Raw genomic sequence first — 14,441 nt, 5'->3', positions numbered from 1 at the left:
CTAAGTAATTCATATAATGGACAGTTGACTTTACTATCAACAGCCTAAATTACTCTGAAGTTCTGAATGTATGATAATAAGAACAATAACATAGAAAATTGACCGTTTCCTAGAAATATTAGACATGATATAATTTAGACCCATTTTCACAAGTGGTTTCAGAAAAGAACCTTAAGCCCTTTGTTCACTGAAAAACATTCCTCATTAATGTCTCCAGCATTCCTCCTGAGACAGTTATGTTCTTACAGATGGGCTTAGCTGTTGTGCCTGTGTTTGTATTGGATTTAAACATTAGCAAAATAAACTTGAAGCCTACTCATCTAAAGGCCCAAGTTAAAAGCTACTATATGATATATATGGATTTTTTAAAAAAAGGAAATAGAAATGCTTTCTAAGTTTGAGTGTATAAAAAGCACTGGATAAGGATTATGTAAAAGCCAAGGTTTGAACTGGATTCTGGGCTTCCCTCAGTCATGTCTTTTTACCTGAAGCCAGCCGTTTAAGCCCTAGGTCTCAATTTCCTCAGTTTTAAACTCTGAAGGCACTGGATTAGATGACTCTTAAGATCTTTTCCAGCCTTCATCATTTTTGAGTCTACTCTATCCTTTAATGTCTTGCTTTTACTTAATTTTTCAAACAGAGAAAGATCTTCCATTAATAATTCAGTTTGACTCTTAACAAGAAATGCTTTTGTTTGTTTTTCTTTGTTAAGGAATCTTCCTCCTCCATGAATACATCCAACAAAATGAATTTTAAAACTTTTCCTTCATCACCTCCTAAACCCGGAGATATCTTTGAGGTTGAACTGGCTAAAAATGATAACAGCTTGGGGATAAGTGTCACGGTACTGTTTGACAAGGTTTTCAAATGTTTTCTCTTCTCCATTTCCAGCAGCCTATCGTATGCCAATTTATTTTGAATTATTTTGCTTCAAAAGGGAGACTTGTCAAATATTTGCAGAATTTTAAATTGAATTATATCTTAAGACTTTTTTTGAAAACTTACGTGTTCTAGTCACTTTTTCCTGTGGTTTAAAAGAAATTAGACAAATGCTGTTTTCCCCCAGAGATTTCATATTTGTTTAATCTGAATACAAGACTTGAAAAATATAAAATTGAGAAGTATGTCTTGTATATACTTGGTAGCTTCTTCATCAGCATGGAATAATTTTAACCTACATCATAAATAATTAAAGTCTAATATATATTTATATGCCCTTCACTTCATAATACATCTTGGCATGTAAATATGATTAGTAGCTTAATATTAGAAGTTCCCAAAAATATGTGTAATACTTTTAAAGAAGTTAAAATATAAGCATATGCTATTTGATGAAACTGCTTTAGAATTCTATTAATATACTGTACCCTAAACTGTAATATTATCATTTATATTTGAAGGATGTTGTTTGTTATGAAAAGCCATTTAGAAATAAGGTAGAAATAGCACTCTTAACATATAGAGATCCAAAAGAAAACCTGATTTTCTATCAATTCTCAATACTGTAATCCTTTTTATCTTGTCCATAACTTCTTTAGAATTTTATTATCTTCCTACTGTGAAGGGAAATAAAAGCTGGATTTCCACAAGAGATGGAGCATCTACTCATTAGATCTCACCTACTCTGTAGCACAACCTCTATACCAAAACCTTTTAAAATGAAAAGAAAATTTTCCATTGACTCATGAGATTTGCTTTCAGATTAGCAAATATGATCTGAAGTATATTACTTCATATGCTGTTTATTTCTGACAGTTATATTCTCACACTAATATCGCACAGCTGGATTTTGCTTGCCATTTGCACCTAATGCATGGTATAGACCTCTAAAAGGAAGAGTACCTGCTCATCCAGGCAAAGATCTGGCATGTCATTATTTTCTGTATAAAGAATGTTTCTAAAAAGTAGCTGCGTTCCCATTTGGAAAACTTACTAGAAGTATTCTTGGCTGTTGAAGTAATTGCATGTGCTAATGTGGTGCCGCTGCTTTGGCCGATGAATGGAATGCTTTCTAGGTCTCAGACCTGAAAGATGGAGTGCGACATTTTTCATGTGACAAAATGTTATTTGTCTTTTTCCACTTAGGGAGGTGTGAATACCAGTGTCAGACATGGTGGCATTTATGTGAAAGCCGTTATTCCCAAGGGAGCAGCAGAGTCTGATGGCAGAATTCACAAAGGTAGAGTGTTTGTGGGTATGGGAATTACATAAGGATTATCATGTCAACAAATAAAGAAGAAATGGGAAAGTTGATGAAGACCTTCAAATTATTCATAATATAAAATAAGAACATATTATTTTAAGACTACAACATGAAAAAGCTCCTTGATATGGTTCCAAAAACTCTTATTTCCAGCTTATCCTCTGTGCTGGGCTTAGTCGCTCAGCCATTTCTGACTCTTGGCAATCCCATGGACTGTAACCCACCAGGCTCCTCTGTCCATGGGGATTCTTCAGGCCAGAATACTGGAGTGGGTTGCCTTGGCCTCCTCCAAGGGATCTTCCCAACCCCGGGATCGAATCCAGGTCTCAGGCACTGCAGGCAGATTATTTACCATCTGAGCTACCAGGAAAGCCCATCCTCTATCTAGTATCAGAAAATATTTTGTTTTAGTTCATGCTTTGTACTTTTTAAGAAGCAAATTTCCAGAGAATTGGAAAGGGGTAGTGCCCTTCTAAAAACAGTGACATCTGCATTTCTAATAAGATCTAATTAGGTTAGTTCCCTCCCATCTCTCTACATTTGTAGCTCAATGGGTCATTTTATTTCATAATTAAAATTGATTTTATAGTATGTATAATATCCAGTTTGAAAATATATCTAAGATTAGCTGTAGAGTAGAGAAAGGAATTAAGTACGTGTTAAAGAAACTCTGTGACAGATTTTTGTCCAGAATTTGTCTGAGTCTCTCCTCGAGCAAATTACTACAAAACAAGACCTTAAGGTATTAAAGAACATGTAGAATCCTTATTTTATTTTATTTTTTATTATTTTTTTTTTAATATTATTTTATTAGTTGGAGGCCAATCACTTCACAACATTTCAGTGGGTTTTGTCATACATTGACATGAATCAGCCATATAGTTACACGTATTCCCCATCCCGATCCCCCTCCCACCTCCCTCTCCACCCGACTCCTCTGGGTCCTCCCAGTGCACCAGGCCCGAGCACTTGACTCATGCATCCCACCTGGGCTGGTGGTCTGTTTCATCATAGATAATATACATGCTACAGTGTGGAGATTTCTTAAAAAACTGGAAATAGAATCCTTATTTTATGACTTGCTTCTTTCATCATTACTGCCTAATTTATAGGTGATCGTGTCCTCGCTGTCAATGGAGTTAGTCTAGAAGGGGCTACCCACAAGCAAGCTGTGGAAACACTGAGAAATACAGGACAGGTAAGAGATCATTACACCAGCCTTTTCTAGATACCTCGGAAGAACATAATAATGTGTGAACAATATCAATTTCACTGAGATCTCCAAATTTATTAGTCAAGAAACAAAGCCTAATTAATGTAAGTAAACATGCTCGTATTTTTTTCCTTACAAATTGGGAAGCAAACATTATGACAAAGATTTTTATTGTGGAAGCAGGCTTTCTATGTCACGTTTAGTCCTAATATCAACAGAGATCTGCCAGGAGGAAGGGGAGAGATTGCCTTAACATTTTTTTTTCATAAACATCCACAGATACCTAGTGGTTTTCACTTCTAGGTATCCTTCAGCCCAAAGGATAAATTCACGTTGTCCTAATACATTTTTAAGTCAAGGAGTTTACCAAATTACTTATAATGGTCTTTAAATGATTAGGATAATAATGATTTTTTTCCATCTTTAATTAGAGGATAATTGCTTTACAATACTGTGTTGGCTTCTGCCGCACAGCATCATGAATCGGTCACAGGTACACGTGTGCCCCTTCCCTCCTGACCCTCCCTTCCACCTCCTACCCCATCCCACCCCTCTAGGTTGTCACAGAGCTCTGGGTTAAGCTCCCTGTGCCCACAGAGCAGCTTCCCAATGGCTATCTGATTTTATATTAGGATCTGAATTTTCTAAAATGTGTTTATATTATTTTTATAATGGAATTTTTTCTTTCTAGTCATTTATCTTCTTTATACAGAAAATAATAAAAAACTTGATTTTGACATTTTCAGTCCCTTGCTTTTGTCTGTTTTTTCCTGCCTCTACTTGCGTTTTGATAGACCAGAGTGTTACTTTAAATGATTTTATACCACCAACTGTACAAAGTCCTAAAAACTTATTTATTTTCTTATGTAACTTTCTTCTCAGCTAATAAGGCACTCTTCTATTTATACAGGTGGTTCATCTGTTGTTAGAAAAAGGACAGTCTCCAGCATCCAAAGAACATGTCCCCCAGTGTACCCTCTCAGATCCGGATACCCAAGGTCAAGCCCCAGAAAAAATGATGAAGAAAATGACTCATGTCAAAGACTACAGCTTTGTTACTGAAGGTCAGACCTTGGGAGGCTGTCATCTCACTTTAAACTTATTCCTGGATTATTCAAAATTTGATCTTTACGTGTTGGATCATAATTTATACTGGATCTCTTTATTCTTGTCAAGTATAAATAATAATGTAAGGCAGCACTGTACTGAATTTAGGGGGGAAAAAACGCACACAGTTGTAGCTCTTGAAGTCTGAAAGGCTTTGGCTAATGAAATCAGGCACAAAACAGATAATGGTCATTTAGTGGTGCCTAAAATAGTTGTAAAATTCAAAATAAAATTTGTAAGAGAAAAAAGTAAATATAAATAATTGGTGAGAATGACTTCAAACACATATGAAACCTTGACTCTTATATTTTCTATTTTTCTGTTTGATTTTATGGACTTGTGAAGCTAAGTCTGAATAGAAAGTCACTAACAGTTCCCAGATACTGGTTTTCCTTACAAACTTTGCCAGCTAACTGGTAGTAAAATTGGGTATGTCACTAACTCATAATGAAAAAAGGAAATCAAGACTAATGTAGTGAGTTTTTCATAAGGTTAAATGTATTCATAATACAGGAGTACTCTTCATTCTAAGTTTATCTGTCTTCCTTTTGATGGGTATAAATGTCCTTTATAAACGATGGTGGTGGTACATAAGCATTGTTTTGTCTTTATTTTAGATTTTTCTTTGCTTATACAACTTTCAGCAACACTGAATTAATCCCCAAAATAAGAAGAAAATATTAGCCCAACCTATATCATCTTTCCTGATTATGAAAATAAGATTAGCTTATCCACTTAATCTTACTGCCTTCTGTTCTTCCATTATTTCTTCCATTACTTTGTCTTTAAATATGTTTCTTCATGCTTTCCTGGTTGTTATTCTGTTGATGAGGATTTTATCATCATGCCTTACAGTTTTACTGAATTAAATTATATCTCACATAAATACTAGGTCACCTGTCCACTTCCCCATAACCCTTCTCTGTCATTTGTTCTTCTTATCATACTTGTCCCTTTTATGCCGGAATTTTTCTGTCTCCTTTCTTGGATTTTTCCCTTTTTCTCTGTCATTCTGCAGTCTTATAAAAGATATAGAATTAAGGCACAGTTTCATTTTTAGAACCTTCTTTTCAGAACCCACTTTTCTAATCAAGCAGCCTATTAGTTTATGCAGCTCAGTTCGATAAGTTAAATTTTCTTAATAACAGAGTGTGAATTAGGATTTGAATATAGAATAAGAGTGCAATAAGTACATAAAAAGCTGTGAGTATGGTGGAAATGGACTTTTAAAAGTATATATGTTTACACATGCATATATAGAGAGAGCCTGTTAAGAATATTTACATTTTTTGATACCTTTTTTTCCAGAGAATACATTTGAGGTGAAATTGCTGAAAAATAGCTCAGGCCTAGGATTCAGTTTTTCTCGAGAGGATAATCTTATACCCGAGCAAATGAACACCAGCATAGTAAGGGTCAAAAAGCTCTTTCCTGGACAGCCAGCAGCAGAAAGTGGACAAATTGATGTGGGAGATGTTATCTTGAAAGTGAATGGAGCCTCTTTGAAAGGACTGTCTCAACAGGTGAGCCCCCAGCATGTGAAGTACAGCATTTTTAATGAGACAGATCAGCCTTTCAGAATGAAATGGTTTAACTGTGTCTTCATTTCTCATTCATGGTTCCCCCAGGAGGTCATATCTGCTCTCAGGGGAACGTCTCCAGAAGTATCCTTGCTCCTCTGTAGACCTCCACCTGGGGTGCTTCCAGAAATTGACCCTGCTCTTTCGGTGAGACTGAGAAAAAGTATTTCACACTATTGTAGCATGTCAACAGAGTGATTAACTCAGTTGTAGTGGTTTCATTGTTGATTGATCTCCTGGGTTTCTTTCATAGCCTAGTTCATTCTTTAGCTAGGAGTATTATCTTACATGGGTCACATAACCTGTGAGTGTATTTGATGTTTATAATATAAAGTAATTCACTTTCTCTTCTTTCTCTTCTGATTCTAGGATTTGGGGAATTAATTTTCCAAACATAAGTAGAAAAAGACATAAAATATTGGTTACAAAAATCTTTTGTCCATTTCTTTGAATCGAATTTTAAAATACAATCCTCATTCTGAGTTAGTTTAGATGAAAATGAGAATTATTTAAGATTTTTTTTTGCCTTAATTTTTAATACTAGGAATCACAGAGTAGGCAATATGTTTATCCATTTCCCTCTCTTGTGTGAAGCTAAAAGGCCCAAAATCTATTTTGGTGGTTATTTATAAATTGCATACTGGTAGTTAGGAACCCAGACGTAAGTGAATAATAATCTAATTGAAAGCCTTTGGCCTATCTACTAAAAATAGTGTTTCATTACCAATGAACATGATCACTGGGTGTCAAAGACAGCAGTGTCTGGCCCCAGAAACTTTAACGCTTATATTGGGGAGAAGAGGGAGTATTATAAAGACGTTAACAGGAAACTAACATTTCTGTAAGGTGCTTTGTCAATAGCATTTTAAGAGACTGCATTGGTTTTAGGCATCAGGTGGGAAGAACAGAGAAACTCTTTCAGTTCTTGAGGATATAAGTTGATACAATCTTTCTGGAAAGCAATCTGGAAATATTTAACAAGGCTTTTAAAAACATCTTATGTTCTGAATATAGAAAATTCTATTTCTATTACAGAAAATTGCAAGGAAATAATGAGAAACTCAGGTGAAAACCTACATACAAAGAAGTTCCAGATTTCTATTAATAGTGAAAAGCTAGAAAGAAGTCTGTATCCAATAAAAACTTGTAGCCAATTGTAAGATTATTATACAGTTTATGCAGCTGTTTGCAAAGCATGTTTAAGGATCTCAGAAAATACTCATGGTAGAAACCTAAATTTTGAAAGCAAGATACAAAGTACAATATATACTATGACTCTAATTCTGAATGAAAGTACAAGTTGTACAATATAAATAGTTGTTACTTTTACATACGATTTTTTTCCTCTAATGAGCATAAATTACTTTTATCAAAAAATTGAATATTTTAACAGGAAGTACTGATGTTTAATTTTTTCATTTTCACCTAAGTGAAAATATGTTAATATAAGTTGTCACTCTGATCTTTTTAAATGTGTCTGTTACAGACCCCCCTGCACTCTCCAGCTCAAGTACCCCTGAACAACAGCAAAGACCCTCCTCAGACAGCGTGTGCGGAGCAAGGCACCAGCTCAGATGAAAATGAGATGTCTGACAAAAACAGGAACCCGTGCACGTCCGCATCCAGGAGAGACAGTTACAGTGACAGCAGTGGGAGTGGAGAAGATGACTTAGCGAAAGCTCCAGCAAAGATACCAAATATTAGCTGGAGTTCAGCTTTGCATCAGACTCTAAGCAACATGATGTCACAGGCGCAACGTCATCACGACACACTCAGGAGTCAAGAAGACCCCATTTGTACCATGTTTTACTATCCTCAGAAAATACCTAATAAATCAGAGCATGAGGGCAGGTATTGTCGATATTGGGCTTCCCTGGTAGCTCAACTGGTAAAGAATCTGCCTGCAATGCAGGAGACCCCGGTTCAATTCCTGGGTTGGGAAGATCCCCTGGAAAAGGGCATGGCAACCCACTCCAGTATTCTTGCCTGGAGTATCCCCATGGACAGAGGAGCCTGGTGGGCTACAGTCATGGGGTCACAGAGAGTTGGACACAGCTGAGCGACTTTCACTTTCTTTCACTTTGTGTATATTCAGGTCCAACTGTATTTGTTCAAGTTTTTTATTGTTTGTTTATTTTTTTTCTATGATGTCATCCAAAATAACTACAAGAATAAGGCTCTTTATTTCTTTTTTCTTATTATGTTGAACCACACATTAAGCTTCTGATAACATTAGCTTCAGCCTCAGCTCCAAAATTAACAACTGGGAATCAAAAATATATTTAACTTTTTTCACTGATTTGTGCAGTTTAAAGAGATCGACAGAGAATAAAAATCAGTAATATTAGCATGTAACAGATGTGAAGTAAATTTGTAGTCCAGAATCAGACTAAAAATGACCTCACAAAAAAGCAGAAATAAATGTGTGTTAAGCATTCTCTATCTGTGTACAGACTCACTATGCTGGCATTGCAACGTGTTTGAAAATAGTCTTGATTTGTCTCTGTAGTAACCATCCTTCCCCTCAACCACTGGATGCAACTCCTGGGCAGAGCTGTCAATCTCAATCAGAATCTGTCTCCATAAATGCAGTGGATAAATATCATACACATCACACTTCTGAACCAACTAGACAAGAGAGCTTGACATCTTTGAAAAATGACTTGGAAAACCACCTTGAAGACTTTGAACTGGTGAGTTATTTCCTTTGTATGAAGAACATTCTATATTTTCTCAAGTGAAATGTAGTTATACACAGCTTCCCTTTAGGGACATTGCTGTCCTTTAGATCAGCCTCATACCTATGCTCAGTAAATAGACAACATATCTGCCATGTTTCTCTGCTAAGAATTCAGGGAAAAGACAAAAAGACCTGGGTACACGTCCTGACTCTCCCAGTGACTTGCTGTAATTTGGCAGACGCTATGAATGAATTACTTAATTCTTCTGAGTTTTAGTAGTTTTAGCTGTAAAATGGGACTAGTAACCTCATGGTATTGTGGTTAGGATTAAATGAAATAACATATGTAGAGCACCTAACCCAGTACCTATTATTTCCCAAATTGACGAGTTACCTGTTTACTCTTTAATCAAGTTTGAATGTAATTTCGTTCTCTTCCACACTGTTTTGTGGGTGTCTGAATGGAATCACTGATGCTGAAGCTGAAACTCCAATACTTTGGCCACCTCATGCGAAGAGTTGACTCATTGGAAAAGACCCTGATGCTAGGAGGGGTTGGGGACAGGAGGAGAAGGGGACGGCAGAGGATGAGATGGTTGGATGGCATCACCAACTTGATGGACACGAGTTTGAGTAAACTCTGGGAGTTGGTGATGGACAGGGAGGCCTGGTGTGCTGTGGTTCATGGGGTCGCAAAGAGTCGGACATGACTGAGCAGCTGAACTGAACTGAACTGAAATTGAATCCTTTTCATTGTGTTATACTAATAACCCTAGAACATCTAAACTTACAAATTCACTTTGGAACTCACATTTCTAATAAAATTAATATCCCTTGGACATAAACAGTGATAGCACAGTCATCTGAAGAAAAAGAGAATCTGAGCTTTGTCATTTCTGTCATTCTGTCTGACCACTTGGAGTTTTTAATTTCAAATGTAAAAGGTGAAAAAAAAATTGTTTGAAAAAAAATTTACGAATTTTAAATTTTTTGGTAGTTCCAATTTTTGATAAATATAGTATTTTTTGAATTTGAAGAAAAAAAATAATATCCTTAACACTGATTCAAAGTCACCCTTTTAATACTTTTTTTTTTTGTTATCTAAGTAATAAATACTTATTATAGAAAAGTTAGAAAACAAATGAACAGATTAAAACCATCACCTGTCAAAACCCATAAACACTTTAATCTTTACAGGCACTTGGTTTCCCTATATTTGTGTGTGTGTGTGTGTGTGTGTGTGTGTGTGTGTGTGTCCAGGCACTTGGTTTCCCTATATTTGTGTGTGTGTGTGTGTGTGTGTGTGTGTGTGTGTGTGTGTGTGTAGCATCTACATCTTCAATTTCATTCTCGGCAGTAGAGTGAAAATAGTCTTTGGATGATTTCCTTAGAAATCTGTCATCACGCCTGTAAGCCCTAAGGAACCCTTGTGCCTCAGTTGAAATCTTAAAAATTTTTCATACAACTAAATACATCAAGTTGTGATATTTAATCACCCGGACTTCATGTTTTTACCCAAGAAAAGCTTTCTTCTGTTGCTCTTGGCATGGGTGTTTGTTCTTGTTTATTCTGAAAATATAAGAATTGAAACTTGAGTTAAGTTCTAGGTCAACTATCACCAGACAAGCACATAATGTTGAATTTAAACCCAACTTTTATTTTACATTGGCAGGCAGGAGGTTGGAGGGGTACCTTCTGTCTAGAACTGGACATACTTAACCTGCATTCTTCACTTGGGCAAGTTAAGCAACCTTTTAAGGTTTAGTTTTCTCCTGTGTTAATCAATGGAAAGAATAGTTGTCTTTCTCTTTGTACAGCAAAATAGAATCACTGTTTCTTTCCTTAGGAGGTAGAACTCCTGATTACCCTAAATAAGTCGGAAAAAGGAAGCCTGGGCTTCACAGTAACCAAAGGCAATCAGAGCATTGGTTGTTTTGTTCATGATGTCATTCAGGATCCAGCCAAAAGTGATGGGAGGCTGAGACCTGGGGACCGGCTCATCAAGGTAAGACATTTAAGCAGACTGTGTTTGTGCCAGTGTGGCTGGACAGGCGGTGCTAGTGGTAAAGAACCCACCCGCCAGTGCAGGAGACGCACATTCACGATCCTTGGGTGGGGAAGACCCCCTGAAGCAGGGCATTGCAACCCACTCCAGGATTTTTGCCTGGAGAATCCCATGGACACAAGAGCCTAACGGGCTACAGTCCATAGGGTCACAAAGAGTCAGACACGACTGAGGAGACGGCATTGCAGCAGGGCCAGAGATCAAGCCAGTGCCGCAGAAGGAACAGTCAGAAGGTCGAGTTGATGTAATGCTCTGTTTCTCCATGTAGTTTGTGTTTTCCTTCTCCCCCTCTTAAAAATAAAGGCCTTTATACAGTCATAGTTTGGAACGACTTTAAACAACCAATCTTGAGTCTCAGAAAGAGAAAATTTCTTAAATTGCTCTAAGAGTAAATTTTCTATATTAGCAAAGTAATATCATCTGTATTAGCAATAGTAATAGCATTATTATTTCATTTATAATTACGTGGTCATTGTGCTCATGATTTCTACAGTAAAGAAGATTATTAGTAAACGAGAGACTAGCCTCTTTTTTTTTTTTTTGGCTGCACTGGGGTGTTTGTTGCAGCACATGTGGGGCTTTGCTCAGTGCAGTGTGCAGGCTTCTCATGTTGTGGCACACGGGCTTCTTCTCCCTGCATTGTGCAAGTTCTCTAGTGGCAGTGCGTGGATTTCGTTGCCCCACGGCATGTGGGATCTTAGTTCCCCCACCAGGGATCGAACCCATGTCCCCTACATTGCAAGGCAGATTCTTAACCACTGGACCACCAGGAATGTGTCCCTAGAGACCACTCTTCATTGTGAATCTCCTACTGGCTAACATAGATTGTATGAAAAGTTAGAGAAATTACTGTATTTTGTTGGCAACTCCTGTGTCCCAAAAGCTGTAATCCCACTTTGGCCCTTTCTCGTTTCTGTAGGTTAATGACACAGATGTAGCAAACATGACTCACACAGATGCAGTGAACCTCCTCCGAGCTGCACCCAGGACAGTCAGATTAGTTCTTGGCCGAGTTCTGGAATTACCCAGGATGCCAGTGCTGCCTCATTTGCTACCTGACGTCACGTTTACGTGCAACAAAGAGGAGCTGGGTAATGCAAATTCAAACTTTGGGCACAGTGACTTTTCTTGGATAGATTAAAACTACATACTGTTAAGCCTAAGGAAACAAATATTTTTCTATTTCCTGAAGGTTTTTCCTTATCTGGAGGTCGTGACAGCCTTCATCAAGTGGTGTATGTTAGTGATATCAATCCAAGGTCAGTTGCAGCCACGGAGGGTAATCTCCAGCTCTTAGACATCATCCACTATGTGAACGGAGTCAGCACACAAGGCATGACTCTGGAGGAAGCTAAGCGAACATTGGACCTGTCACTTCCTTCGGTGGTACTGAAAGCTACAAGGTACACCATAGTTACTCATGGATTTTTCTGCACACATGCATTTCAGGCTGTTAGATTCTCTTAAAAATATTCCTGAATTAATAGTTCACAGACTAATTAGATGGGGAATTAGTAAAGATTACGTGTTTCCTTCATGATAGTCAAATGGCTATGTCAGTTTCATGACTCATGTGCATCCCACACTGTCCAGACCAATCTTCAGACAGGTCTCACTGATCATAGTAGTAAAGCAATGACTGTATGTCAGTTGCCTTAGACCTAAATTCAGGCGAGTCCTGATGAGCCAAAGGAATGAGAATATATTGGTTGGCCCTGGCCGATTCCCAGAGTTGGAACACAGTCCATCCTACCGTAGCCTCATGTCTACAACCAATGGGGCATAGACTGTCGCATCCACTATACCTCCTGACCATTTCCCATTACAAGAAATGCTAATAGCAACTTTTCTTTCACTTAATAATGGAAATAATTTTTTTTTAAGTTTGTATTGGTGTCTTGCTATCAAATGACTACAAATTTAGTGGCTTAAACCAATACAAGTTAATTATCTTGACAGTTCTAGAAGCCAGAAATATAAAATAGTCTCATTGGGTTAAAAATCGAAGTGTTAGCAGAGCTGCATCCCTTCCAAAGGAGAAGATCATCCTTGCCTTTTCCTCCTTTTAGACATTAGCCATCTTTCTTGGGTCATAGCCCTCAGTCATCTTTAAAGCCAGCGATCTCAGCACCCTTGGGCATCATATCCGTCTGACTCTGACATTCCTACCTTCCTGTTTAATTTATAAGGACCCTTGTGATTACATTAGATAATCCAGGATAATCTCTTCATCTCTAGGTCGTTAATTTACTCACTCCTACAAAACTCCTTTTGCCATGCAAGATAACATATTCAAAAGTTCTGGGGATTATAATGCAGACATCTTTTGAGCCGTTACTCTGCCTTCCATATGCACATGAACCCAGGCTTTCTAGATTACAGTCTTACATTACATAAGAGAAAATTTCACATTTGTGTTTGTGACACAGGGTGGACTTTACATAGTATGTATTCCACCATGTACGAACAGTTAATAAATCATTTTATCATAAGCCTATTTCTCCTTCTGAACCTTTAAGTTAGATTGTATACTTTTCCCCTTGAACATAATTCCTGACCAGGTTCCCTCAATATTTATAAAAATTTGATTGCCTAGTATTATTTTCATAAATATATCTGAATGTTAATTAATGAAGGAGAGAAGTGTTCAGACAACTTGGGAAAATGTTTTTCTGATTCTGGAATTTTTTGCCTCCCACACTAGACTCTTGAAAAAGAAAGTGGAAGTGTTGGTTACTCTGTTGTGTCCAACTCTTTGACCCCATGGACTGTAGCTTGCCAGGCTCCTCTGTCCACTGAATTCTCCAGGCAAGAATACTGGAGGAGGTTGCCATTTCCTGCTCCAAGTAATCTTCCCAACCCAGGGATCAAACCCAGGTCTCCCGCATTGCAGATAGATTCTTTACCATCTGCACCACCAGAAAATCCCTTTCCCCAGATCTAAAATCAATTTTTGTCATCTTTCTACTTTCATCTTTGCTGAAGTCACTAAAGATATAGTAGTAGTTCCAATTACCTTCCCCTTCATCCTGCTTCCAGCTACAAACTAGCCAGTTATTATTTTATTATTTAAAGAAGTGATTCTTAATCTTTTTTCAGTCATGAATATCTCCTTCCAGCATATATCAATGAAGACTGATAAAATCTTGTCTACAGCTTCAGAAAGTACCTAGACCCCTGAAGCCCATCCAAAATAAAACTTGAGGCTAAATGGTTAACAGATAGTTTGAAGGATACCTAAGCAAATATCTTAAATAATTTGCAATATTGTTTTCTTTCTTTTTCTGTTTTAAACAACACAGAGATGGTCATCCGGTGGTTCCCAGTTCCAAGAGGTCTTCTCTTTCAGCTTCAAAGTCAGCCAAAGCCAATGGTAAGGATACAGTGATTTTTTTTTTTAATGATACAAATAGTTATGGAGAGGTAACTATCTTTTCCCAAAAGCAAATGTGGGTACTATCACTAAAGTGTTCTGTTGCCCTTCCAGACTATTTTGCAGGATATAAGTGAAAAAGTGACATTTCAATAAAAGCTTGTCTAAAATTCAGTGTATGATAGGAAAGAGTGGAGTGGCATGGACCCTGGGATTTAAA

The 14,441-nt window shown here is 37.3% G+C and overlaps 1 protein-coding gene across 11 annotated transcripts in view; it reads left to right on the top strand.

Moving 5' to 3' along the window:
* Positions 1 to 14,441, top strand: part of PTPN13 (protein tyrosine phosphatase non-receptor type 13) — a 217,145-nt gene that overhangs the window by 172,457 nt on the left and 30,247 nt on the right. For 6 of the 11 annotated variants that reach the window (XM_065914102.1, XM_065914101.1, XM_065914106.1 and 3 more), the window contains 12 exons: positions 713 to 859; positions 2,086 to 2,179; positions 3,316 to 3,401; positions 4,327 to 4,480; positions 5,832 to 6,046; positions 6,152 to 6,250; positions 7,590 to 7,954; positions 8,613 to 8,796; positions 10,630 to 10,788; positions 11,768 to 11,939; positions 12,041 to 12,251; positions 14,151 to 14,221. In XM_065914102.1, the coding sequence (XP_065770174.1) occupies positions 713 to 859; positions 2,086 to 2,179; positions 3,316 to 3,401; positions 4,327 to 4,480; positions 5,832 to 6,046; positions 6,152 to 6,250; positions 7,590 to 7,954; positions 8,613 to 8,796; positions 10,630 to 10,788; positions 11,768 to 11,939; positions 12,041 to 12,251; positions 14,151 to 14,221 (1,957 nt within the window). The remainder of the gene's footprint in view (positions 1 to 712; positions 860 to 2,085; positions 2,180 to 3,315; positions 3,402 to 4,326; positions 4,481 to 5,831; positions 6,047 to 6,151; positions 6,251 to 7,589; positions 7,955 to 8,612; positions 8,797 to 10,629; positions 10,789 to 11,767; positions 11,940 to 12,040; positions 12,252 to 14,150; positions 14,222 to 14,441) is intronic. The other 5 variants (XM_065914100.1, XM_065914099.1, XM_065914110.1 and 2 more) reach the window with 2 other exon arrangements.

The sequence above is a fragment of the Muntiacus reevesi genome, chromosome 22, assembly GCF_963930625.1.
Source record: "Muntiacus reevesi chromosome 22, mMunRee1.1, whole genome shotgun sequence".
NCBI lineage: Eukaryota > Metazoa > Chordata > Mammalia > Artiodactyla > Cervidae > Muntiacus > Muntiacus reevesi.
This window is presented reverse-complemented; position numbering and strand designations above follow the sequence as displayed.